Source organism: Cygnus atratus, chromosome 25 (assembly GCF_013377495.2).
Source record: "Cygnus atratus isolate AKBS03 ecotype Queensland, Australia chromosome 25, CAtr_DNAZoo_HiC_assembly, whole genome shotgun sequence".
NCBI lineage: Eukaryota > Metazoa > Chordata > Aves > Anseriformes > Anatidae > Cygnus > Cygnus atratus.
The window spans coordinates 160,816-188,571 of record NC_066386.1 but is presented as its reverse complement, the minus strand read 5'-3'; the positions used below and the strand labels follow the sequence as shown (position 1 = coordinate 188,571).

General features: G+C 42.2%; 1 protein-coding gene and 1 long non-coding RNA gene across 6 annotated transcripts; both read right to left on the bottom strand.

Moving 5' to 3' along the window:
* Window positions 1-315: 315 nt before the first annotated feature.
* On the bottom strand, window positions 316-7,634 carry LOC118260917 (uncharacterized). Its single transcript, XR_004782328.2, has 4 exons — window positions 7,529-7,634; window positions 5,036-5,189; window positions 2,878-2,955; window positions 316-1,540 (listed from the first exon to the last, which is right to left on the bottom strand). It is a non-coding gene; the product is annotated as an uncharacterized LOC118260917 (long non-coding RNA).
* An 8,175-nt stretch (window positions 7,635-15,809) lies between these two features.
* On the bottom strand, window positions 15,810-27,714 carry CALCOCO2 (calcium binding and coiled-coil domain 2). Of its 5 annotated transcripts, none has more exons than XM_035571457.2 (14): window positions 27,603-27,714; window positions 26,133-26,249; window positions 24,030-24,218; window positions 23,403-23,505; window positions 22,901-23,034; window positions 22,046-22,171; window positions 21,417-21,544; window positions 21,215-21,305; window positions 20,297-20,419; window positions 19,463-19,549; window positions 18,329-18,424; window positions 17,508-17,649; window positions 17,070-17,107; window positions 15,810-16,527 (listed from the first exon to the last, which is right to left on the bottom strand). In XM_035571457.2, exons 3-14 carry the CDS (start codon window positions 24,210-24,212, stop codon window positions 16,351-16,353), a joined length of 1,428 nt encoding a protein of 475 aa, XP_035427350.1. In that variant the 5' UTR covers window positions 24,213-24,218; window positions 26,133-26,249; window positions 27,603-27,714; the 3' UTR covers window positions 15,810-16,350. The 5 variants fall into 5 exon arrangements, with proteins under 5 accessions (XP_035427350.1, XP_035427348.1, XP_035427351.1 ...); XM_035571455.2 differs by lacking the exon at window positions 27,603-27,714 and adding an exon at window positions 27,045-27,246 and having other exon boundaries at window positions 26,169-26,249; XM_035571458.2 differs by lacking the exon at window positions 27,603-27,714 and adding an exon at window positions 27,045-27,245.
* Between the last annotated feature and the right edge of the window lie 42 nt (window positions 27,715-27,756).

The window sequence follows — 27,756 nt, the reverse complement described above, 5'->3', positions numbered from 1 at the left end:
GATTGCTGGATGCAATACATTTCATCCATCCTGTTTTAACTTCCTTAGTTTGCTTAAGTTCAGACGCTACAGTATATTTGTCCTGTACTGCCTCCAATGACATGATGGTCAAAAAAAAAAACATCACAAGTTAGCACCTTCTTTGTCAAGGTTTTCCCTTCTAACTATAGCTTCTACCAAGTCAATGCATCATTTCTGAGACAGTTATCATATGCTGAATATTGCTGATTAATCATCTCATGCACAAATCAAAGTGGTTCCCCCTTAGCAGTGTTCAATCCTTCATTCCTAAACAATTTTTACATTAAAATTAGGAATCGTTTGCTCTTTTGACAGTTTGCCTTAGCATCTGTAAATAGTCTACTAAGGATACAATACTGAACCAGAGGAAGAAAAATCACCTGCTAACTCACATTGCTCCTACAGTCTGAAGTCAAACCTAACAAGAGATCAGGACCACTGAAATGTACCAGTCTTCACTGAATGCATTTCACTCCTGGATGGCTAGTGCCTATTATTTGAAGAATACTTCTGGAAGGTGATAGTTCTTGGCCAGATAGATATTACCACATAGTTTCTCCTTCTCCTCTTTTTTTTGTCTTCAAATTTATTTGCGGCTTCCACTGTTTGTAACTTAGCGCACACAACACCATTTTTTGCATCAAATAACTAGTATGCTGCTGTCACAAGCCATTTAGCATTTTCATAAGGAGATTAATGTTTTAGAGGACAAGGAAAAACAAAACAAAACACAACAAAACAAAACACTGTGAATATAGTCCTCTGAGTGTTTTTCACTTGCTAATCTGACTTCCTCATGTGCCTGTCTCAAACAGCATATAAATTAAATTCATATGTGGTTTGAAGTTTACCAAGAACACGGTAGGTATATTGTATTATAAAGTTAGATATTTTATAGGTGACAGTTGCGTGGAGCCACGTTGGGGGATGTACTATGCTTGTCTGTCCCTGTGTCTACAGGTCTGAGGTAACAGGAAAACTGTAGTTTTTCTGTTGGTTTCACCAAGGACTTTTGAACAAGTCACTCGAGCTGAAAAAGATGCCTTCTTATCCAGCATGTTCTTTACATTCCTCAAATCAACAACAAAAAAAAAGCAGTGAAACTATCTGGTTTTGTTTGTTTGTTTGTTTTATATATGGCAAAGTGGGAACTACCAAGTGACACACTCAGTTTGAAATTATGGCCTGAGATTGAATGTAGAGTTGATGCCAATCTAGTATTTGCTAGGTGTAGAAGAGGAGGAACTGGTATTAACTTACTGTCGTCTGAGAACCACAGGCTACACCCTCCATTAGCAGGTAAATTCCACATTGGGTAATGGCTAACTCTGAAATACTTCTGTATGCAAAGAACTTGAGTGAAGCTGTCCACAACGGTGAGGACTCCTGCAGGCAAGAAATGTTCTATGCATGTGTCCTGGAGCACAATTCAAGCTGTTTTCACACTGATTCAGTGTAGTCTATCCCCCCCTGCCGGTCACCCATGAGCCATTCTTCTCTGGGAACTCTGCAGGAGATCCTACAGAGGATAACCAAAACAATTCGAAACTGGTGTTAAAACAGAGACTGATGACAGCAACCAACAGGCTGAAAAATAGACCAGTTAATACGTGAACATATTTCAGGAGCAAGTAGACACTTTTATCAGGGTTCTCACCTCAAGCAATTAGGGCTTGAATTTTTGAATCAAGATAACATCAAACCTCTATATTTCAAATAGACCACTAACCCAATGTAATTAGGGAGGCAGATGTGATAGTTGTGTTTCATAATAGAATGTGCTGATCTCAATGTTTTAACAATAGTATCTGCTAATATCTGGCCACATCTGGTAGGTATCACAGCCACATTTCTGCACAGAGTTATTAAAAGTGGACAGTTTCCTAGAAATGGTGAAACACTGGAAACTTTGCTAACACAAATACAACTGAACTGGTGTATTTGTACCCCAATATTGCAATAGATCAATCTGTATACAGCTTCTTTATACCACTAAAACCGCATTCATGCCTTGAAACTTCCATTGCACAAACTATTACTGAGTTACAGCAATCTCGTTTCCTAGTGCGGAAAAGACTTTTGGGAAGCACTGCGTTGGACTCAATGATCTTTGTGGGTCCCTTCGAACTTGGGATATTCTAAGACTATAATTCTAAGGCAAATGGAAAGAAGAAACCTATACTCCTGGATTGTCTTACAACTGTTAAGCCTCACAAAATCACAGCACTGCAGCTGAGAAGCTAGTACTGTTAAGAGTTTTGCTGCTATGAACAGATAACATTTAAATTTTATTAGCAAAGGATGAGATGTTAAGCAGAACTAGACAGATGCAAGGGATCTCAGTATTTAGAAAGAAGGAAACAGAAGGAACATTTCAAGAGAAATGTGTGCAACAGGAAAAATATTATGTCTAGGTAAACTAATGTAAAACTGCCTATCACAGCAAACAATGATAATAAATACACCGAAGATGTGAAGATGTAGAGCTGTTGCAGCACAATGATCTAGGATTACAAGCAAAGTTTGGAACGAGTAGCAATATCTCATTAGACAAATCCGTATAGCTAGGTAAGCATTTAGTCTCAAGAGAAAAACTGAAACAAATCCAGTGTTGCTGTCAAGCCTGAGTCCTAACTCCCCTTTGCAAAGTTTTCCTCCCTGCTTTCGGTGTCCAATTCTGTAACTCTTCTGAGTTTCTTCACTTGATTAATTCAACAGCAAAAAATATGCTGCATTGGGGAAACACAAAGAAATACTTTGAAGACCTAAATCAAGCATATGAAGATGTACCAGAAAAAGTAAATAATACCCTCTCTGAGAGTAGCTTAGAAATGTTTTCTCCTTTTTACTTCTTACCACCAGTGTCTTCTTCTTTAGCAGAATTAACACTGTTCTTGTTAATGGAATAATTTGTCAGATGCAAGCAAACATTATCTGTAAATGAATGAACAAGATACAGGGTTAGAAAGGTATTAGCCTCCTCCCTTCTTCTCTGCATGATCCTGGTCACACTAGGTAATATACACAGCATCTTAACTAAGCACAGAAGATTTAATGGCACTGAGTATGATCAGCTCTACACTGATCCCATTATTCTAAAGAACACAATAAATGAGGCTCAACAGCTTCAATTTCACTACACTGCAATGTCATCAGCATTCTAATTCCATCACTTCTAAGAAATCAGCAGTTTCAATTGAAGATAACCCTCTTCCTCAGTCAGGTCCCATTCTAAAATTACTTATTAGTAGAGCTAATTCTGTTTTAGAATGATCCAGAACTACATACCAGAACCTTTTCCAGCCATCAACTAAACCATGACTTCTTTTTATAAAGAAGAAAAAGAAAATATCTTATCATGTAGGCAATTTTTTTTCCTTCCAGAGTTTAATTTCTTATTACTACCTTTTTTTCCCCACAATAATATTTCATAAAAAAAGTACCAAAATTATGCAAAAGGTCAATTAGATATGTATTTATAGAAGTATTAATAGGCCTAAAACTTGTATTCAGCATGGATCTCGATAATATAACACATGCTGTATTCTACTAGAGAATCTGCTCAAATATTTCATGCATAATTTTATTTATGGTACTCAGATGCTACAAAGCCAAGTTACTAGCATTTATAAAGTGCTTGGATATTCTCAAGAGAATGATATTTTGGAGTCAAACCATTATGGTTTCTCTGTATTTCTGGTTGCAATGTATTGAACTGTCATTAACTTCTGCTAATAGGCTTGTTTACTTATGAAGCTGTTATGCAAAGGGTCAGAGAATGCTGGAACTGCAAAATGTGTAAGGTATTATAGGCAAATTATAGGCAAACATCCTCAGAGTTTCACAGGACGTCACCAGCACGTAAATCTTCAGATCAAACTTATATCTACCAATCATAAAAGTCTGGGAAGGAGAACATGAAACCAATTTGCTTCTAAACTTGCTTGAAGCACAAGCTTGAAGCTTGAAACAACACTGGTAACTCATTAACCACTGGAACAGAGGTTATAAGCCTAGTTAAATGTCTCTACTGAACTCTTTCCTATTCCAGATATGCTTCCAGCATGGTCTAGCCCAGCTAATACAGAACTAGGAAAGATATTGTAAATGTCTATTACTGGGGCTTATGTCCCTAATGCTGACCAGACTAGCACTTGGGTCTGCACCACAGCAAGTGTTCTCACCTGATTTGAAGCCTTACCTATTCTTCATGCAACTCACTGTGTGTTTGAAATTCACTTCAAGCATGAATGTTTGAAGGAATGAAACACTAACAACATAAAAGGAGCCTATGGATCAGTCTAGCCTATCTCCTGCTCAAGAGGATCTGATTTCCTACTTTCTTTTTCAACAAGCCAGAGGCTCCATTTGCCCTCCTTTCTATTGCTTTTTCAGATTTCCATAGAGTTTCATTCTTTCCTTGATACATTCCCTAAAAAACAGCAATAAAGTCAATGCAAAGTCAAGCAAATTTAGCCCTTAAAATAAAGCGCGTCTAAATGTGAATAAACCAGAGTAAATTAAGGTTCCTCCTCTAAAATTATTGGAAGTCCAAACAACTAGACGCTTCCTGAGGTTTGTATATTAGACTTCATTAGGAACATGACTTAAAGTATCAATTAAAAACACTTTGGTGAGAGAATGCTAGGAACCGCACAACAGGGCTTAACCAGACTCATGAAAAATGAGTATTGCTTAAGTGCTCATTCACTCATGAGGGATAAACTTTTCCCTGCCCAATTTGTCTATCCTGAATAGCCTGAATTCTTGTCAAGGTGATTCCATCTCAAAATATTAGAGGCCATTTCTGAACAAGAGTTTACGCAGTAACATGTAAAGTAGACATCTTTCTTTTGACAGTGATGAATTCTTTTGACAGTGATGAATCTGAAGAAAATGACCAGTGAATGCTATTGATGGCTGACTGACCACATCAAAGCAAGGCTAAACTGGATATTAAAACAGTAGCTCAGTGACAGAACAGCAATCTTGAAACATGGAATGGAGTGGTTACCCTTGAGATGTAGACCTGGCAGATCCTGTCCTGCCCAGGTTTTGTCCTTCTCAGTTTTGGTGATGAAGATGCTTCCCCAGTGACAGCCAAAGTCCAGTTTGCAGATATAAGTCTGTGTTTCCTTGCTATGCTATTGGGCTGCAAATTGTCATAACTATGAGGAGGGAAACAGAATAGAGAGACTCTTTAAAAGTTATGAAATAACTGCATTAAAGCTGCTTTCTAAGGTAGACTTTCTAGATCTAGTTTTTCAATCTTTTGCAACTTACTGTAACAGCAAAATAGGACTGTAAGGCACTTATAATGGCGAAGAATCAGGACAACTTTCCCTCCGCTCTCCACACTTAGAAAAGTTTTAAGTGACAATTGGTTATTTTTCCGTATTTATTTCCCAGTAGTTTAACATAAACAGAACTATGTGCTCTCCTCTAGCACAGAATATTAATCTTTGTCTAGTTCAGGAAAGGTTTCTACTATTACACTGGAAGTTCACAGAATCATAGAATAGCTTGGGTTGGAAGGGACCTTAAAGACCATCTAGTTCCAATCCTCCTGCCATGGACAGGGATGCCACCCACTAGATCAGGTTGCCCAGGGCCCCATCCAGCCTAGTCTTGAACAATTCCAGGGATGGGGCATCCACAACTTCTCTGGGCAACCTGTTCCAGTGCCTCACCACCCTCTGAGTGATGAATTGCCTCCTAACATCTAATCTAAATCACCCCTCTTTTAGTTTAAAACCATTCCCCCTTGTCCTATCATAGTCTGCCTTATCAAAAAGTTGCTCTCCATCTTTTTATAAGCTCCTTTTAAGTACTGAAAAAGCTGCAATGAGGTCACCGCAGAGGCTTCTCTTTTTCAGGATGAACATCCCCAGCTCTCTCACCCTTTCTTCATAGGACTCCTATGAAGTTTCTTCATAGGACCTCTAAGAATTTTATTAAGATAGCACTTGATAAAATGCAAATAAGAAATTAGACAGGAAAAAATAATTGTGCCAAGAAAGTCAGGCTTTAGAATTTACTCTGCAGAAAGACACCAGCTTTACCACCCTGCTCTTGTTCCTAGCCAGGAACTCTTTTTCTACAGATCTCACTGCTTCCATGAAAGCAGCTAATTTTCTGGGTAAAGAAACAAGGAAAAACCAAACCAAACCAAACCAACCAACCAAACAAAAATAAAACAACAAACAACAATAAAAACACAAAACCCACCTGTATCTTGATCGTGTTTTTTTTTTTTTTACAGTCAGAAAGGGACCATTATACATATAAAAAACACACTATCCAGCTCACATTCATAAAGACTTGATTAGACTTGATTTTTCATTTCCATTAACCAATCTGTTGAGATGGTATAGCCTGTCCAGTATGCTGTCCACTCCTCATTATCTCTTGCTCCCCAAAAGCCATACCATCTAGCAGCTCCATGCACTACATCACAAAGCAGAAGCAGTTTTAAGAGAATGAATATTTGCAATTTCAGACTTTGTCCTCTGAGGGAGATGTATCATCACCTTTCAGTTAGACCTCGGCAATAAATCAAGGTGGATTGCTTCTGTTTGCTGTGGATGTATTATTTACTAACTGCCTGTTTTAGATGTCAATCTGAGCAATTAGTCATAAATGACTACCGAGACAAACAATTTCTTGTTGTTTCAGAAGCTTCATAGTAGCCAGCAATAACTGCTAGAACAAACAGTTCCATTGATATTCCTGGTGAGTGGTGAAAAACAAAGATTCCTGGAATATGAGCCTGAATAATGCTTTATTTGAATTGGGAACGGAGCCATTTGTAGTGCTTCTTCATGTTCTGCACTCAAGGCATGAGTCCAGGAAGTGCTGGCATGAACTCACAGGCGTATTAAGTTTTGACTTCTTGCCTAGCTTCAGTCATTATGAGAGAAATATCTATAATGCTCACAAGCTACTCCTTTAAAAAGATTAAACATTAGGGACAGCAAACACTTGCAAAGAGCAAGTGTTAGAACAACAGAGGACACTCTGGGGGCAATAAAGAAATATTTGGCTAATGACTGGTTGTGTATGGCTGCAGCGAACTGCATCAGGAGGGCAACTTTGACACACTTTGCCAAACTCCGCAAAGCCAGACACGAAAGCTTTTGACATGCAACATTCCACATGGCATTTTAAAACCATGCCGTGACCCCCGCACAAACGTCGGCTCGCTTCTCCTTCAGGAAGCGGCCGCACCACGACTGCTGCGGCCTCAGCTCGAGGCGGCAGGCGCGCCCCCCGACACCGCCCCTCGGGACCAGCGCCCAGCCCGGCAGCCCCGAGAGCCCACCGGGCTCGTCCATGGGGCCCCGCCCCCGCCCCCCGCGCCCAGCCGTGTAGCTGCGGTGCGCGGGGATCGGTCCAGCGCCAGCGGGACGCCCCGACCGGCAGCGTACTGCCAGGAGCGCCCTTACGAGGGCCACCGCTCCCCGAATCCACCGCCAGCAGGCTCGGAGGCGCCGAGAGGTGCTGGCACCTGGCATGCCCCGGAGGCGGCCGGGCCAGGCCGGGTCGCGCCGTGCGGGTGCCCGCGGGGCCTGCTGCGGCCCCTCCCGGCCCGCCTCGGCGGACAGCCTCATGTGGCGGGCCGGAGCCGGAACCCGCCCTATCCCTCACTCTAACGCCTTCTGATTGGGCAAATCGACGAGCATACCCCCTTCGCCCCGCCCCTTTATTAACATATTGCCGCTCCATTGGGCCGAGCGACCGGGAATGTCTGTGATTGGATACACGTAGCAATGGAGAAGACAACGAAACGACGCGCTGGCGTCACTGGCGTGCGCTAGGGCTACACATGCGCGTTCCGGCGCCCCCAACTCCCACCCTCGAACGAACGGCCCGGTAACTGCCCCCCTTCATTTGAACGACCACAGCCAATCACAGCCGCGACGACGGGGCGTATTTGCATATTCATAGGGCGCTGGGGCTGCGAAGGGGCGTCTGGGAGGGGCGGTTGGTTGCCGCCCGAGGGCGGTGGGGGAGTGGGGCGGGGCGGGGCGGGGCGGTTGGTTGGTTGGTTGGTTGGCTGGTTGGTTGGTTGGTTGGCTGGTTGGTTGGTTGGTTACGACGCCTCACGGCCGGGCGCGGGCAGGGCTCCTGAGGCGGCCCCGCTCCAGCCGCTGCTGCGGGCAGGCCGCGTGGGGAGGGCTGCACCTCTGGTCTGCTTTGTGACCGCTGGGGGGAGGCCGGAGGAGAGAAGTGAGGGGAAGAGAGTGTCTTGCGAGGCCCGGGCCAGCTTCGTGTAACGGGAGGGTATCAGAGCCCTTGACAGAACTAAAACGTTGGTGCTCGAGTAGCAGCGGGCATGCTGCCCCGCCGCGAGGGCAGGGTGCTCCTGTCCGTGAGGCAGCAGTGCTCCCAGAGAGCAGCCGCGCGTCTGCCTGCCGGGACGGGACTTCAGGACGCAGTTTTAAACAAGTTTGCAGGCTGATCCGCGCCAGCTCTGTCAGCGCTACCCTAGATCTGCGTAAGTGGCAGCGCAGACTTGTGTTACATATTTAAACAGGCACAAAAGTCATCCGAAATAAGCAATATTGAAACAAAACTACCAGCTTTGGGAAAGCGAAATTAGATGCTGAAGTCTGTTGGTGCTGCTGACACAACGGGTAGCACCGTCTACATCCAGAATTTGCAGTTGTTATATTAATTCTGTTGCCATGGAAACAGATGGAGAGTGCTAAAAATGGAGCAGGTTGTTCTAAGCTAATTGTTAGATACAAAAAAACTTGGATTCCGTTTTTTTTTTTTTTTTCTTTTTTTCAGATACTGATTCCTTTAAACTAACCTTCTCCATTTCCATGGCAGCCAGCAGTAGATTTACTAGAATTCATTTTAAATTTTACAATCCTGGTATATGTCATAAGGTTAAGAGTTTTCCAACATCTTCTATAGAGCTAAAGATCCAGTAAGCTCCTTAGATTTATTTGAGCAATCTGTAGCATACCCAATAAGATACATCCGAGTGATATATTGGTATATAGCTTCTACATTAAAGCAGTGTGTTTTTCTCTTCTGCTGCTTATAAATACAAATGTTAGAGCCCTTATTGCTAGAGAAATTTTCATTCAGGATCTCACAGTGATGCATCAGATCTATATTCTGTCTCCTACTGGGCCACATGTTTTAGGATAAAATGCAAGAATCTCGTGTTTAGGCGTTGTCTTAGACAAGTGCACTGAGAAATATAATTTAATATATCTTTCAAAGTTAATGTATTTTCCAAAATATATGCTAGCAGTATAACCCTGAGTATTCTTATTAAAATTATTCTTTTAAGAACAGAGGGGTGTTCTAGTAGGTAGCTTGCAAGAAAGTTTGAGTGTCACCATTTTGACTGGTTCATTAAAAAACAAACAAAAACAAGCACCCACAATGCAGGTAATTAAAATTATTTTATAATAACAGAGAAGGAGCTTCCTGAAGGTGTGAAAAACACGGAGCTGCCTCAGAGAAGATGCTGATATTCTCTGGATGATTTAGTGAAGAGCCCTTCATCCAAACCTTTCCAATATTTTGTATCAGATCTATCCTAGCAATCACACTCTTTAAGGAAGGATTGTCAAATTTAATGAATTCATTAAGACAAACATGGATTCATATATACTGCTACAACCATGTAATACCTTTAGGGATTAAAAATCCATATCGCTCTCTCAGCTGTACTGTCTAACATGCAGTACCTGCTCTCAAAAATATGTTAATAACTGTTAATAAAAATGGAATTAACTACACTATGATGCTTACAGAAATGCAACTTACTATTACAGAAGCAGTTTTAGTGTAAAAAAAAATGTTCAGAATCTTCAGACACCATCTTTTTGTCTTTTTCTTTGTCACTATTTGTTTCTGGTTGCATTTAGATGCCATAATCATGACCAAGGCCCCACAGGAATACACACTATAAAAGCACATGCAATATTCTAGTCTCATCCTGTTACTGGGGAAGGGATGTAGGCAGGGTATGAGACATACAGATATAAGTGCCCCAGGGCTTGAGTTATCAACTCACTCTCAAAGCAGCTGCTCCCACTGGCAAATCTCTTATGGCTCAGCAGAGGAGAAGTACAGGCTGATGAACCCCACCAGGTTTTTCAGACTGGGAAAACCATTGGGAAGGGTTAAAAACTCCCTGGGGTCTGAGGGACATCAATCCCTTTTGACAGGCATCCATTTTTTCCTCCATCCTGGCTCACTTCTTGTGCTGTCCAGCCTTTCTCAAAATGAATGTTAAATCTAGTGAGGGAGAGGGGCATTATGCCACGCATTTTCTGAGACTGGCCAAATTCCTTCATGTCTACATAGCTGTTTCCCTATCTATTACACAGAGTCAATATTTAATTGTGTTATACATATATATATATATATATGTATATAAGACCTACTTCTTCAGTGCTTGGGTGGTTCATAGAGTCATAGAATCATAGTAATGTGAAAGGAGCTATATTTTATAGTAATTAATTTAGCATCTGTGTTGTTGATGGCTTTACTGTATTTTAGGCTCTCAGTGCCAGACTAGTAATTATGTAAGACTGTAAGCCTTGGGTACTCTGACGCTAGTGGAAGCTTTGTCATCAATTTCATTTTTTTATTTCTGTTACATGGTAAGCCAAAGTGCAAACCTACATTTAAGCATAAAGCGACCTTGCGTACAAATTTTAGTAAGTTCTGGAGCTTGAGAGGAGAGCGTCCACATGATCTCTTAAATAGGGCACCATGCAGTCCCATCTACTTTTCAAGTGGGATGGGCACCAAGTATTCTTGATCCAAGCCAATCATATTATATCCCATGATATCATATAGTCAGCAGAGAATAGATGAGTGAGCTCAAGCTCCTTCCTAGAAAACTTCAGTGTTATATGCAGCAGGGTGCAATGATCTCTGCACACAGCTAAGCTATATTTCAGGGTGGATGAAATATGGGTCAAGGGACATTGTATTAACCCAGTTTCTGGCCAAGTTCAGTGAATCACAGAAACATTGCTATTTGGATCAGGATGCAGTGTTAAATTTTCTCTGAAGGCAGTTTGGTCTGGCTAGGAAGGTTAAAAATTTCATCTTGAGAAGAGTTCTCTTTTACTAACAGCAAGAGATTGTCTACACAGTATCACTGCAGTAGCTCTACTGCTTAAATTGTGATGAAAAAATAACAAAACCCTCTATTTGCTGAGATTTACTACTTCACACACCAACAGAGCAAAATGTAAACTGCAACACAACCATCTTTATTCCACAAGCATCTCTGGTTCTGTTACTTCTCTTCTCAAGTCCCCCTGGATGAATAGCCCTTCCCCCTCACCATGCTGAATAGGCCAGGTGACTCCAAAACCGGCCACCCAGCAGATGCTTCCGCAATACCAACTGTTCTGAATCCCCCATCCCATCTCCAGCTTTTTTTTTTCCCCTCCTTCCCCTGTGTCCTACCAATCTAGGCTGCCTGGCACATGCTGCAAGCTGCAGTCCCACTGGAGTGATATTGTGATGGAAATGAGGGAGGGGATCCAGGCAGAACTGCACAGATTTACAGCACTCTAAGGGTTTCCATTAAAAACCTTGACAACTTGTTATTTATGAGTAGACGAACAGCTCTTCTAATACCCAGGGCCTAGACCCCATTCACTTCAATAATGCTGGTTTGGAATAAATGAGCCAGAGGATGGAAACCAGTTCTGTTAGTATAATGGAGGTGGCTAATAGCTGTTTAGAGAAAACAACTGATGTAATTCTGGGACCCAGCCTTTTCACCAACAAAACTATAAAGGTTCGATTCTTCAGTGCGTTTCACATAGTGATTTAATTCAGTACAAAGAGGGTCATAAACAGTAGCGTTCTGATTTCATGCCATTATATACCCACTTTGCACTATTTGTGCTAGTGCACTGGAGAAAAAGGGACTCATTGTACAAGCAAGTATGTCTCAGTTTGGATCTCCACAGCAAAACAGAGATAAATAAATTTCTCCTTACAAAATAATATAAGCAAAAAAAGAGCTCTGCATAAGTATAATATCTTCATTTTTCATCCTCACAGGGACATACGAGAATTTCCTTTGCCAGATTTTTCTGAGTTGCCCCATCTAAACCAGTATGGCAGTATACCGGTGTAATTTTTAAACCATTTTTTTTTAAACCATGATTACGTCCTCTGTTCTCTTCCCTTTTCCATCATTGACTTGACAAATACAGAAGCAGTGCCACGTATTAAACAGTACAGGCCCGATCCCTGAAATAAGGACTTTGATGATCAAAACACTTTAAATCCTAGGACGTGCATTATGCTGCTGTAAAGAATTACCCATCTCTTCTGCTGAGTCTTAAAATCAGACAAGTTGATTAACAAGTGTAACCACTCAATTGCTGGCTTGGACACTGCTTTCCTTTTTCTCTATTGTTCAGCTGTGTCTTGTCTATTTACATTCATTTTGTTGGGAATCTTTTTATTTCCTTTCTGTTTTCTCTGCTTTACATGACAGCCTCAATAAGGTGAAGTGAAGAGAAGCACCAGCAGTGCTCCCAGACTGTGTTCTTGCAACACTGCCAGATGGACTGTGCTCCGTGCTTCCTGTGTTCTCCCGCACCCTGAATCTCAGCACTGTGATTTCAGGGGAGAAGGGTAATGCTGAAGGGCCAACTTGTTCTGCAGGAAGAGGGGGGGAAGACATGGACAAATGAAGAGGAAACAGGAGGAGAAAGGGCAGAGGTAAGAGGCTGCTAAAGAGAGAAAGTGGCTGTAAGATTGTGAATATCACTTTGTGAAAGGAACAGTGACAGCAGCCAGTTATCTTAGCAGCCTTTCAGATACTCTGTCAAGGCTGAAAGACTTTGAGACTCTGGAATCTGTAACTGTCTCCCTTGTGGCCAGTCTCTTTTTTCTGCAGTGAAAATAACTTCCCAGGCAAACAATGTCCTTTCCTATGGAAAGAACTGACATCAGTTAGTATGTGATACCCTCTGTGACCATAGTTGGGATCCACAGCATGCCTTTGCAGCTTGAAGATGTTATCATCTGGTTTGTATTTTACACACAAAAATACCTATCAAGTGACAAATGATTTTACATGGAGAGAGATATTCAAAATGTACTCTATGTGAGTGGGAAAGAGAAAGCCCAAGGGAAGAACCAACTTCTTGTAAAACATAGCCAAAAGATCTGACAAAAAGCAAGGGAGAACCAAGCAAAGCAAGATGAACATCTGAGTGGGTTTGCCTAGCTGGGGGAACAGAACACACTATGATGCGCTGGGGCAGTGACTGCTCACAGAAACCAAACCTAAGCTGGACCAAACTGATAAGCCCTGTAAAGGTATAAGGAGGTAGTAGAATTTATGTCCTCAGGCATTTGGTCCACAAAGTATAGCTCCTTCCTTCTAGATACATTTATAATAAATGCCCATTCAGATTCTGTGTGAGTTTGGGTATAAATTATGCCAAACCCCTACTGTCCCTTTTGAAAATTTATTTCAATGTCCTTATGTGCGATTTATATCAATGTAAATTGGAACTCATCCAAAGTATAACTATATCTAATTATCAGCCATTTGAGCGACTTCTGTATTAAACTATCAAATTGAGGTAGGATTGAAGCTTCTTATGATTCCAAATGCTAAATACAGCAATATCATAAATAAAACTGTAAAATACAAGCAAAATGAAGATTTACTTAGAAAATATATAATGTAATTTGTGCTTATGGGTAAATTGGTTCCTGGCTGCCCAGGATAGGGAAGGTATGACCTGCATCAGGCTGAAGTATATGTCTTTGGAGTCTGAATCTGCATTATTATTACAGAAAACAAATGACATACCTTAAAACGCTTTAAAAATTCAGCATCCTCAGGAGATTTATTGCAGTCTGACCCCCTCTGCTGGCGACGTGCTTGCTGTCAGTGTACCATAACCTGCACTTCAAAACAGGCTCTGTGATTTGTAGAGATGATAGGTGCTGGCAAGCAGAAAATGATAGGTACCAGCATAAAAGGGATGGAGACTTGGCAGTTCAGGGGCACTGACACTTGGCACTGATAGTTCAAGGACACAGACAGCATTGTGACATAACTCTAACCCCAAATGATTGGGTTTGGCTTTAGGATTTGAGCCAGTTCCAGCAGAAGTGTAGAAAGGCAATAGGTCTGGTAACTGGTATTAGGGTGAACTATCAGGGTTTTAATAAAGACTGCTTTTGTGACTCTCCACATTTGATTTGATTCTGTCAAGATGTAAAGCAGTAAAAGATAAATGTAATTCGAAATGAGGACACACAGAAAAATGTTGGAGGGGGGATTTTCTTGAAAAACAATGGGACGTTTCCTGAGGAAACAGGTGTTCAGTTAAAAATTGGCCTCATTATGATAGAATATTTGTCAAAATTGGGAAAAATGTCAGGAATGTTGATATATACTATAGTAACCAATAATGTCAAAATATGCACAATACCAAGTATATGCACAATATTAAAAAAAATATTTTAGTGTCCAGAGTGAGCGTTTTTTCAGCTTTTTCTTTTAGTCTAGGGAAGAAATAAATGTCGATACACTGGATGTCCCTATGACACAGCAGAAATTCAGCCAGCTCTAGGCTTTTAGATCAGCAGTACTTGGAACTGATATGAACAAACAGATCCCATACAGCTCATTCTACTTTCTAGATTTGTTCGTGTTACCTCATACTTCTTTGGCTTTCTTGATATATTCCCATGCTGTGAGGAACCAGTGAGGATCAGCCAGTTAAATGTCTTGTTAAACAGAAGCAGTCCCACTAACGACAGAGATGCTATGTTACATGCTAAAAAATATTCAGAAGTGTGCTTGAGTACTTTGTTCAAGAGAAGCTTCACAAAGTAATTGAAGACCCCAACAATTTCCCCAATTTATTTAAGAAAAATAGTCATCTTTTTCAAGGATTTTCTCAGTACAGTTTTTATTTTTAACAACTCCTATTTTCTGTTACAATTTAAAAAAAAAAAATGCTTTCCAGTATAGTACATCTTAAAGACAGAAATACTCTATTTAAACCTAGGTTGATAAAAAAATATGTATAAACAAAACAGTAAAACATTTTGAAGTCTTTCTTACTCTTAATAGTCTTAAAACTCTACGTAAACTTCTTAGGATTTTCTATTGCTTCAGATATTCAGCAGAAAATCCAGTCTAATACAGCTGGATAATAAAATTTCACCCATTTATGTTTGCACAGACTAAATAACTGTTAATCACAACTTGAAAATCCCAAAGCAGAAATAAAAATAGTAACTGGATAATCTATTCACAAAGTACTGTAATATTCCAAGGCACTTAGCAGTTTTGAATCAATGTTTTGGTTTCAGAATAAGCTCTTCTTTTTAAATCAATAAGGTTTAGAAACATAAAAGAGAAATAATTCAGATTCATCACTTCCTTTAAATGAGGATGCCCAGTTTCAAGACTAAGAGGCCATTTATCCTCACCACTGTTAAGAAAACTCAGCTACTGCTTTCCTATGGGCTCCATGCCATGCTGACCTTTCCTGTTTCAGAAATTTCAGGGTTCCTTCATTATGAGATGGAGGCATGACAGTGTCAGAGTGATTGCACAAGCACAGTTTATCACCATTTTAAGTCTGGTCATATAGAGAAAAGGGAAAACAGTGCATGCACCTTGTTCTACAAGCTATATTGCCTACTTTGCTGTAAGAAGAGCCCTAGACCTTTAGATCTAGAAACAGGTATTTAGTCTCTTTATATATTTCACTTGTTCTATGACTGATGACAAAAGAAAGTAAAATGTATTTTCATTAAGACTTTTTATATTTATTAGCAATTAAATCAGCATTCCAGAAGCTGAGCTGGACTGAAGGTGTGATCCTAAAAGACTACGCAATGTTTCTTGTCTTTGGTTAGCAATCACAGTGCTATACTGAAGAATAAAATTGTTATAATAGTGATATATCAGCCAAGTACAGAAAACTGTTACATCTATTATTTGGCCCTACCTAGATGAACAGCTACATAGACAATCCTGTTATAAAGAACTGGTACCATATTCAACTACTTTACTAATGATAGGATTTGTGACTCATTTAAAAAGCACATATATTTGATCCAAGATGGAGGACTTAAGTTGATGACAATTCAATTTCAGGATATGGATATTTGACCCAATTATGCACATATTGCATGGAACAGAAAGCTCAGAATCACAGCACTAGTAGCATATGCAGTTTTGTCAGGTTGATCTTATTAGGATGAATCAAGTCTATAGAATACTTTTGCTCTATTCTATCCTGTGGCCTCTGCCATCTATTCTACAGAACAGATAGGAATTCAGAATTATTCCAGGCCATGACAAAAAATATGGTCATCAAACACCTGCTGATTGGACTTTTCAAAGGTCTCATTGCAGAGTGGGCACTCCAGAAGATGGCTCTGCACATGGGCCTCATAGTCACTTGCTTCAATATCTTCAGGAAATATGTCATCACACATGGGGCATTTCCTTATAGAATCCTGAAGTACAAAGGAAGTGCAAATAAAGACAGTTTAAGATTTGTATTCACATTCAAAGAGAAGAAAAAGAAAAGTTTATTAGTCAGACGTTATCAGCTTTGGACAAGTCTTTCTGACTTGCAGTACTCTCAAGTTTTCAAATGTCTCCAGGCTTCTGTAAATAGTACTTACAAGTCAAACTTCTACGAGGTATTCTAACTTTCCATCCTAAATAGCACATGTCCATGTCTACAATATGAAATAAGTCATTTAGCAGCTGAATGCTTCTCATTCTGACACCAGATGCTGCCAAAAATTGTTCCTTAAAGATTAAGGTGAACAGAGCTTCCTTTCTCTTCCCTAACACCACCAACTGTTATTACAACAACTTAATGCTACAGGTTAAGCATACATGATTCCATTTTGTTGTCCACTTTATTACCAGGACTAAAACGGTACGTAGACAATAGGCTACAGAGCTGAATTTGTAGCTCCTCATTTCAAATTGTTAATTTCTGTCTGTAAACCACTAATTCATGTCCATTCACATCCACTTTACTTACTGTTCTGGCAGCTCTTGACTCCAGGTTTGCTTCGGCAGCTGGAAAAGAAAGAAGTTCATTTAGCCACTACAAATGATTAACAATGTAATGTGCTGATAAATATTAATTCTTGAAACATGAGTATGTGGCCCTGGATCTAGACCTCTATACTTAGGACTATGAAAACTGGACATAAGCCACAGAACTTGCTGTCTCACAGATGAATAAACTATCTAACAGTTGTTTCTCTCCACAGAAGATGAACAGACAGCTGATCATTTAAATCAACTCTTAACACCTGGCAGCATTTTGCCAAGTCACCTGCACACATGCAAAACTATGCAGAGGTACTGCTAAGAATTTATTTTCCACAGCATCCAATTCAAGAGGGAGTACAATTTGTTGAGACTTTTACTGCCATGGATTTGTGGTTTCAGACAGACTGCCAAGTACTCTTACCATAATATGGATTACCAAACACAAGGCATCCTGCTTCAGGAGCTGGAACTGGGGCCTGAGCTTGTGAAACAGCAGAGAAAGAAGAAACATCTCTAGCCTGAGAGAGATGCCTCAGAAGGGTATCATTCTCTTCCCTCAGTTTCTGCAAAGGGACAGAAGAACAGAATGAATTTCCAGAAGCTCAGAAGACCATTTCAGAGAGAAGTTATACTTTGCACTAACATAGATCCTCTTAGACCAGAATCAAAATTGCTCTTCCTTTAGACAGCTCAGTCTTAGTCCTGCTTGACAAAATGGGAAAGTGAGGTAAGGAAGTGCAAGGATCTATTCTGTGACCTGCTCAGAAAGGCAAACAGGATGACCACAATAGAGTAATACACTTTAAAAGACAGAAGACTGAAGTCATGCAGATAATGGCAGAGTAAGGAACAACACCACAGAGTCATTTTCTAGACTGGATGAAAAAGCTATATTCATTTAAATGAGAAAGTCCATTCACTTCAGTGAAATAACAGGAGTTTTTGAAAATCCCCACACTATTATGGGTGAACTGGTCTTGTCTGTGGTGGGGGAAAAGGGTGGAAGTTTTCCTTCCTCTTAGGCTGTACAGAGGTAGCAGCAACAACATACTGTGAGAGTGAGCACATGGTCACTCCTATGTGCACGCAGACAGCACAGCAGCCTTGTTTTAGGTGATGGTCCACATACAGACACAGTGATCAGCGTGGTAGAAGGGTTAATGGAACTGGACATTAGACTTTAAGATATTTGTGTCATATTCAATGCAGGAGAAAGGTGAGGGAGCTGTGCCAAGTTCTCACCTGTTTTTCCTCATCAGATTCATTCTTTTTTGCTTGCAAAATCTGAAACAAATGCCTCTGCTCTTCAAGTTCTTTCATTAAGTCCCTGTTTTGTTGCTATAAAGGAAGAGGATTATTTGGTAAATTGTGGAAAACTGGCAAACAAAACCATGACAGCTCCAATCACTGTTCACATATACAGGCAGCCTCTAACTGCATTTAGTACCAACAAATAAACCTTCACTTGCACCACGAGTCTTACCATTCCATAGTTTGTGACCTTGGATATCTCCGCATTACCAACCACTTAATGTCTGCATTTTCAGCACAACATGAGAGATGACATGACCTCCAAAGGGGACATATGACAGGTCAAACAAAGTGGGAGGTTGAAGAAAAGGAACTATGACTGCTGAAAAGTCTACACTGGCAGATGAGAACTCTCCAAGTCTGCCAAATTCTCTGGTACTGTGAGACTTGCATTGACTATGGATAGCTAGTACCTCCTTAGGAATCAGTGTTGTACCTAAGTCTTGATTTAAATCAGTAAATTAGATAAGCTAGAGTACTTAGGGATTCAGCAGTCATTCTCAAAGTATCACTCTAAAAATCCTGAACATTTGGCATCACAGTGGAGGTAATCACATAATCAATTTTAGGCATCTAACTTTCAATGTCAGAAAAAGAGTAGAGCCTCCAAAAGCATCCTGAGCAGCACAGAGAGAGAGAAGCACCTTTAGAAGGTCACTCAGGGCAACAGGCTAAAGAAGATGATGGGACAGCCTCAGACATCACCAGTAATGGTTCAGTAGAAAGAAAATGCCACTGCATGTTTCCCTTTTCTAACGTTCACAGTTCTTCATGTAGTAATTTTCAGTGCTGAGGTTTGTGGATTACTTGCCAAAGATCTGCAGAAGTTACCTAAGAAAAGCAAGCCTTTTGACCATAAACTTAAGTGTTACACATAAAGGCATCTGCAACATCCCAGGGAAATTCTGATGGTTCTGCAAATTGAAAAAAGGTGGACAATGGTGCTTTAAGTAAATGTCAGCTTCCCTACACAAATACCAGCAGATTCTATACAATACAGCAGAGCTCTATGCTCAGCTCTTTTGGAACCATCTCCCCAACTTCACCCCCAAAAATGCTGGTCACCTGCTCATTCTGCAGACGAAGTGACAAGTTGGCCTCCGTCCCTTTCAAGTTCTCCAAGCGATGTTCAAGCTCCTTCTTTTGCTCTTTCTGCACAGGAATCCCAGATTTTCAAAGGCAGAGTTGCAAAGGCAATGTCAAAGAAAAGAGGTGTCAGGTAAGGATGGGGGGCAGAGCATCAAACTACAGAATAGAAACTTTGTATTGTTTACAGCTTTTTGGGGGGCATTCTGACCATATTTCACTTTATTTTATTGATTATTCAATGCCAAATCTATGACTGTAAAGATGAGAAAGGGGCAAAAACATAAGCAGACAGGAGACCAGCAGGGTTGCTGCCTCTCACCAGTTACTAGTAGCTTCCTGTTGGATGCAAAATTAATGGCATATAGTCTAAGCAGATTTAGGATAACTTGTCTTGTTTACACATAAGTCCCAGGCCTGAAACAGTTTTGCATATTTGCAACAATTTCCAATCAGCCAAATATCAGTCCTGAGTTCCCACTTCCCTACCTCATCCCTTGAGCTGGCTCAAAAGAGATGAAGACAGAGACTGAATTTTCTTGCTAGAGAATCAGAATTACAAAATTTAGTTATACAGGTGTTTCTTCCAAAACCACAACATACGTGTGTACTATAAGAATTTGTCAGATGGTTTGTTCGCAGAACCACCTATGTGGATTCCCATGCCACCATGAAGACTTCTCTGTTTGTCATGGAATCTCCTAGACTTTTCGTAAGATTGAGCAATATTTGTACCTGGTTACTGCCAAGTACACCTCTCAGCCTCTATTGCCTGGCTTCCCCAAGCACCTTGATATTCAGGGGAGGTTTTACCTGTTGAGTTATAGTCATGCATAACTGACGATTCTCTTCCTTTAAACTTTCAAGCTGCTCAGTCTTGTCATGGTCCATACGAACCAGGTTTTCCATTTCTTTCTCATAATTCAACTCTTGAGACTAGGGAGAAAGAAGAATGGGCAGAAAGTGAAAATTTAATAGCTATGATTGAGACACACAGGCCCCTTTTGCTGCACAAAGAAAATCACCAGAACCCGCGGCTACTTAATTTTTTTCCTGCAAACTTTTTTTCCATTAAAACCTTTGTAGAAAATTAGAATAGTTGCATGGGGATATATCAGAGTTGATAAATTCATTAAAACTCAGTATTCACTCATATGTTCTTTGAGGAGCTTTCTACATTTTAAAATGTCACTTCTAGTCTGGGAATTCAGAGAGTAAAGAGAAAAATAGCGGCTGTTTAGCCAGATGTTTAGCCTATTACTCTGAGTTTCCCATATCCCACATCTAACAAACAAGCTATTTTCAGTTTACCTTCTACCTTCACATACCTCCCAGATTTTGTCTTGTTTTTACCCAATATTGAACATAATTTTAGAAAATTTTTCAAAACAGAAGTGTTTTCTGCCTGGATCCTTACCTAGCAGGAGGTGAACAATGGTGTGATTTTGGTCAACTTAATGAGCATGCAAAGGGAACGTGTTTAGGGAGTAAAATCCTTATAATTTCTTTTAGCACATCCCACACTATCCTTCCTTCCATAATACAGCTTTCTTGAGGTTTCCTGGACATAAACCATATCAGAGCCTGACGTTTTCCGAAAGAACCCACATAACCAGAAAAGAAACTTATACATCACATATTTGCTCAAGATTGCACAGCTCTCTGTCAGACAAACTGAGACCATCAGCGACAGTTCACAAAAGCAAAGGAGGGCAGCTATATGTTTTCTACCTGCAGCTGATCCATGTGATCCAGGGCTGTTTTCAATCTGGTTTCCAAGCATACCTTTTCAGAGGTCATATTCTGAATTTGCTCTTTGAATCTACTCAGAACAAATCAAAACACACCATACTTTCACAAATGGAAATTTAATGCACAAAGGTAAGGTGCTTAAATGAAATACTGTTTTAAGAGATGCTGTAAATACACTTACTGGTGCAGTTCTGCCTCTCTGCACTCATCCAGCTCTTTTAGATGTTTATTTTCCTTTTTCAGGGAATTCAGCTCCAGCTCCAGTTTTTCTGTGCTGCTCCTAAGAGACTCTAAACCATTCTGCAGCTCCTGAAAATCAAAGACAGGTCAATAGGAGGTAAAATGGGACCCAGGCAATAGTCCTGCTCTGAAGCGGAACTGCAAAATCCTTCTAATGCAACACTTGCAGGCAGCCCACCTTAAGGAGAAAAATCTCTCCTTTGCATCTTTCAGACCCTGTTTTATTTATATTAAGTCCTGAGCAAAACTGAAGGAGGAAACAATAATGATGAAAGAACATTAGAAACAGGGCTGGCCTTGCAATTTTGGGACAGCCTACTGAACAGTTGTGAAAACTCCCTTTCCCATATGTTCCTGATCCCTTTTTCTTGTGATGCCTCTTGTTCATCATTATCATTCTTATTGTAGTAGAGTTGTTGTAATATCTGGTAAATGATTAAATAGATAATATGCGGAGAAACCTCCTTAATTTTTTCCTGGAAGCATACAGTGGAGCAAGACCTGACTCAGTCTCTCTTCATCTTTCAGACTTAAAGCTTCTGACTTAATATATATTAACTTTTGTTGTACCTGTGTCTTCTTGAGCTCTTCTTGCAGTTCCGTGTTTTGTTTCTGGAGACTTGCGCAGGTTGCTTGCAGCTCCTCATTTTCTTTAAGCAAATTTTTGTTTTGTAGTTCAATCTCTTCCACTTCTCCCTGGCAAACAACAAATTTGTTTAGTCGTCATGGAAACATCGAAAAGCTATCTTCCGAAGAGCACAGTATGAAGAGCTAAAAAAGATGAATTCTGGAAAAGAGAACATCATGTACCTCCTCATGTTTTCATTATTAGTTCAGACCAGACTGCTACTTCACTATCCATAGTCTGTCCAAAGCTGACCATCAATACAGTCCTTGAATACCAAGCACACACTACCTCTGATCTTTTAAGATGCTCAATCTTAAAGCAGAGGCAGAAGTCTGCAAATTTTTTTGTAGTTTGTAAAATTAGGACCACGGACTGATTTTCTGTGTAGTAGTTAATAAAAGGGCTGCACACAAGACACTGCAAAATAAGGGTGCTTGGCTTCACAACACCTCAATTATTGTCCATGTGTATGTTCTTACTCCCATCTAATGTAAGGCTGTTTCTATGAACATTACATTTCCACTAAAAAATATTCAAAATGCCCTGAAACACGACGTATTTAGTCACTCCCCATTGAGAAGAGCTCACAATCTAAGTAAACTAGTCTGATAAATGTCAGTTAGAGAAACAAAGGCTGCCCAAATTTGGGTGACAGATGAGTAGCAAAGCCAGGAATAGAATCCAGATCTGCTGAGTTCCAGCTCAGCATCCAATTTACTGGATCTCTCCAACTTAGCAATGAGCAGATGCCAATAAAAGCAAAGGCAGAAAAAAGCAGGGGAAGAGAGGACACATACCTGTGTGGTTACCACCAGGATATCATCCTCAGTCTCTGCTCTGAACTGGAAAGGAACACTGGCTCCACGGACCACACCATCCTGGTCGATGTAGCAGAACTGGTAGTATTCATCATCCTTCGGTAGGTAGTAAGCTTCAGACAAACACAACAATCCTGTCATATGCTTGTAATTACTCAAGTCTCTTAACTATATAGCACAGAAAGTCAGCAGCTAAGAAAACATACATCTTACTTCAATATTGTTCCTCCACCATTAGTAAGTCTTTGTGCCAGTGATAAGAACACAAACAATATCACTCAGTCAGGATGGCAGAATCCAGTAGATTTGATTTTTTTGGCTGTAATTATGGGACTTGAAGTTTACTACAGCATGTTACTACAGATTTTCTGAAATTCTGAATGTAATACTTATTAGTGGCAGTAGTGTGGGAGTTTGTGTGTATGTGCCTGTGTGTACACATACACATGTATTCCCTGAGTGACCCAACCTCCCAACCCACCTTTGAACTGGATCTGTTGCTGCACAGCGGTATCACCATGGACATCACCGGGCAGAGGAGCCCACATGAATGTGTAATATTCCCGGGTTGTTTTCCATCCCACCTGCAATAACAAAATTCTTAAAAGGGATCACATAGTTCATGCTTATCCTATGGCAACTGGACTATATTTCCACATAGATCAGTTAATGGTAGGACTTCTGTGTTGATATCCTGACTTCACAGAGTTGTGGTCTATGCATAAATCAAAGCTACTCGCTAGCATATGCCTTATTCTATGGTCTGTGTTAGGGAGGCAAGGGGAGCACTGAAGTAGGAAATGTGTTGGAAGGGATGGTGCCAACATGATCTTTAATGCAATTATTCTTCACTGATTCTGTGAATCACAGTCTGTTTAATTAGTCTTGAAGCTGGTCAAGTAACAACATGTCTGGCATTTTGTCTCAGGGCACAAGAAAAATGCTGTATTACACAAAGTTATTATTGAAAAAAAATCTCTTACCCTGTTCTACCAAAGCCCTAAGGCCTTTCTTAGGGATGAAGTATGAATTAAACGTCAAATTATTTGTTTCTGACAGCTGCTGCCTTCTCATACATGGCATATCTGGTTACACAGTATTCACTTACCCGGAAGATGCCCACCCAGTCCTTCCCACGAGGAACTATGTTGTGTGTGAGAGTATAATAACAGATTACATCTCCTCCAGGAACATAAAACTTCTCCACATTGTTAAAGATGACCTGGGAGAAGTGGCAGTTGTCTAAGAGGACAGCGGAAGTGGGAGGTTCGTCCGAAGTCTCATCCATCATGGAAGCCTACAAGAGGAAAGCGTAATGTCATTATCTCATCTTTGGATGTTGCCAACATAGCTGTATCCATGAAGGATATGAAGAGGTACAGCTGATGAATGACATAGCTGTAAGGTCCTAACCCCCTGCAGACACACCAATGTTTCTCAGCAAGGCACCTGCACTCACTGAAGTCCCTGCTGTTGTGACGAGACTGCTCCTTACATCCATGGCAGGTTGCAGTTTCTCTTCAGCAGAGCGTAAGGCTGACCCCTGCTTCCTAGCCACAGTGTCTGATGCTCTGAGGCTGCCAATGTGACACAGCAGCCCCTCTCCTGCATGGGACTCCATGAACCTGACCCTGTTGACCATCCTAAAGATCTGCTACTCAGGAGAGAGGCAGTGGTACCTTGTAGCAGCAAGAGCATGCATGCCTACTGGTGTGATTCCCTGCTTGACAACCCAGCTGGAACACAAGCTGTCCCTACACGCAGCCTTACATCATGTTTTTAATGTGATTTGACGCTCCAGACACATCTCCACTATATATGGTTAATGTGAGGGTGCATCACCTCTTCTGAAATCTGGAGACTAGCATATTGTTTGAGAAAAACAGAGGTTTTGCTGCGTCAGTGAAGTGCTCCTGCAGATAGCAGTAATACACAAAAATAGCAGCATATGATCCATCATGCTAGGAGCTCCAACGTTTGTACAGTCCCAGCCCTGACACACTTCATCTTCACTGTCTGACCACGGTGAGACACATCAGACATACTCATGCTGGTGATATGCAAACTCAACAGCCTTGCTGTTTTCTGCATTCAAATCCAACGTGATGATTTGACCTCCAAATATAGAATCTTTCATCTCAGCTTTTTTGCTCCAAGAAAAAGAGGCACCTTGCTAAGATCAGCTCTCATGGAAAAGCACAAACAGAGGAGGTCCTGGTTAGGCAGGTTCTTGTAGTTCTGTCTCACAAGCCTGTGTTATGAGGCTTTAATAGCCTTGGTACTTGTGACTGTTATGGTGAAACTGCAAGATGATTCTCAGTATCAAAATGATTATGTTGCATGGCAACAGAGTCAACAAATAACTCATGCATGAGCTTCAATGCTATCTACACAGAAAGCTTTTCAGTGCATTGTGACGCTACAAATGTGTTATACACAACAACATAAACATGCAGTGCGTGCATCTACTGGATCTATTCGAACTGCCAGATGCCTAGGCATGATTAGAAATGACACTAAATTACCCTCTTTGCCACTGTGTCTTGCAGGCTACCAGACTTCTACCAGACTTCAGCCCTGGCAATCTGTCAACAGACAGATCACTGCTGAGAAAACCCTGCCACCAATCCCTGACAATTCAGTTCCAGGAATCCAAAGCAGAAACCTCTCAGCTGATCTTAGTGACAGTAGTAACAAATAGGTATTGACCTCAGAAATGACAGAAAGTTCATCTTGAAAAACTATCCTGCTGGAGGATTTAAGGTCATCTCCAATCCATGAAACCCTTCATTTTTTGTCATGACCGAGGACATCATCTGTATTCTGTGCCAAAGAACAGCCTGAAAATCAGGCAGGAGTTTAGATGGGCATTGTGGGGTTGTATTAAAAAAAGAAATGGTACCTGCACAGCTGGAAAGAGCACTAATAACAGCACTGATATATCTTGCTTTGGGAGGATGGATAATTAATTCCTCCTGCCAGAAGCTGAAGGCCTCGAAATGAGTGTGCCTTGATCCTCCAGGGAATCCAGGAGTGCAGTTTAAGTTTTAGTTAGTAAAACATAGCAAATTATACATGCCTTACCTAAGCCTCAGTCTTTATTTGGCTGATGTCAACCTCTCCTACCTTGACGTGCCTTATGATGCAGTTCCCTAATGCCCTGGGACCTCCTGACAGCCAACAGACCGAAAAGAAAAAAAATAATAATAACCTAAGAATAAATCCTTAATAGCTTCAGGATACGTGCCCTTGCTGCCATAAGACTTCAATGTAACTTGCAAAGAAAATGAAGCGTCACAGCCTGGATGCAGCAAAACAATGCATTCTTCTGAAAACAAAGATGAAGAGTGTTGGTTTTGGTAAAAATAATTGTGAAAGCAAACCCAACGGTCATACAGACTGTGTTGACAGCACACTGTGCAGTTCACTTCAAGGAAAAAACAGGAAGTAGGAAGAGATTTTATTAGCATTCAAATTTTTGTTCTATGAACAGCTTTTAAGTCATCAGTACAGGAAGGAGAGGCCCTGTGAGGCTGCTGCTGCCCGAGGAGATGGTGAAAGCCGCACCTTCGGGGATGGTAACGCGTACCAGGCAGTCCCAGCCCCCAGCTGAGGTAATGAGGTATCATTACAGCATGCACGGAGGAGGGCATAGCATATGCTTCCTGTGATATTCACGGCCCAACTTCTCTCTGGGGACTTCTTTTTAACGTTGTTTTGTTTTCATTTTGCTGTTGTTGCTTTCTTCCCGTCATATACTACAGCGTTCTGAGAACGCCGAGAGCTGCGGATTCCCCCTTCCCGAGTGAGACCAACTTCCAGCCGCGGCTCGACACCGGGACACCGCGGCCCAGACGCGCCGCGCAGGCGGGTGCCCCGGACCCGGTCCCCATTAGCATCCCCGTGCGTGGGGTCTCAGCGGAGGCCGGGCAACGGACCGAGGCGCTCCCCGCAGCCGGACAGCCTCGGCGCCGCCGCCCCACCGCCGGGAACCGAAAGCGAAAGCGCCGCCGCTTCAAAGCGAGTGAGCCCCGACCCCCCCCCCAAGCTCCTGCCTGGTCCCGGGGGCAGCACACTGCGGGGTCGCACGGCCTCCGCGTCCCCCCCCCCCCACCTCACTCACCGAGAGGCTCGGTCAGAAACCCCGGGGACGGCGAGAAGGAGGCGGAGGCCAAGGCGGAGTCCCCCCACGCTGCCCCGCCCCGTGCACCGCCTAGGTGGCCCCGGCCGCGCTGCCGGGACGTGGAGTCCGGCGCTAGAGCCCCCCGAGCCCGGGGCCGCGCCCTGCAGGGGCCGGGGAGCGGCGGGGGCGCCGCTGAGGCCGTCACGGGCCGCGGGGCTCCGCCGAGAGCGTGCGGGCTCGGCACGGCGGGAGCCCGAAGTCCCGGTCACGGCCTGCGGCGGCCCCTCCGGCCGCTACCCCCAGCGGCGGACGGGACCCCGGCAGCCTCGGGCGGCGCTGCCGCCCCGCGAGCGCACGCGCTGGGCTCGCCCCTGCGGCCCCAGCCCCAAGGTTGGCAGTAGCGGCCGCTGGGCCCAGCACCGCCACTCTCCCGCGGCCGGGCGGCTAGCCCCGGCCCCAAGCCCTCCCCTGGGCAGCTCCGGCGGCAGCGGCGCCGAGCAAGGCGCCGAGCAAGGCGCAGGCGCTGCCCAGGGCGGCTGCAGCCGCAACAAGACAGACCCCAACTGTACCACCGCCGCCTCAGCGGCTGCTGGGGGGTTCAAGGAGCGGCCCCGCGCGCCTTATGAGCTTCTGGGTGGGAGACCTCCACGCCGCCAGCCAATCAGGAAGCGCGCAGCGAAAACAGCTAGCCAATGGAGACCCGCGTAGCCAC

Excerpts from the sequence above, each read along its gene's own strand:
- CALCOCO2 (XM_035571455.2), bottom strand. Across the intron at positions 23,035-23,402 it reads GCAACAGATCCAGTTCAAAG|CTTACTACCTACCGAAGGAT; the intron begins GTGGGTTGGGAG and ends GTTTGTCTGAAG. Across the intron at positions 20,420-21,214 it reads ATCACATGGATCAGCTGCAG|TCTCAAGAGTTGAATTATGA; the intron begins GTAGAAAACATA and ends CTTTCTCCCTAG.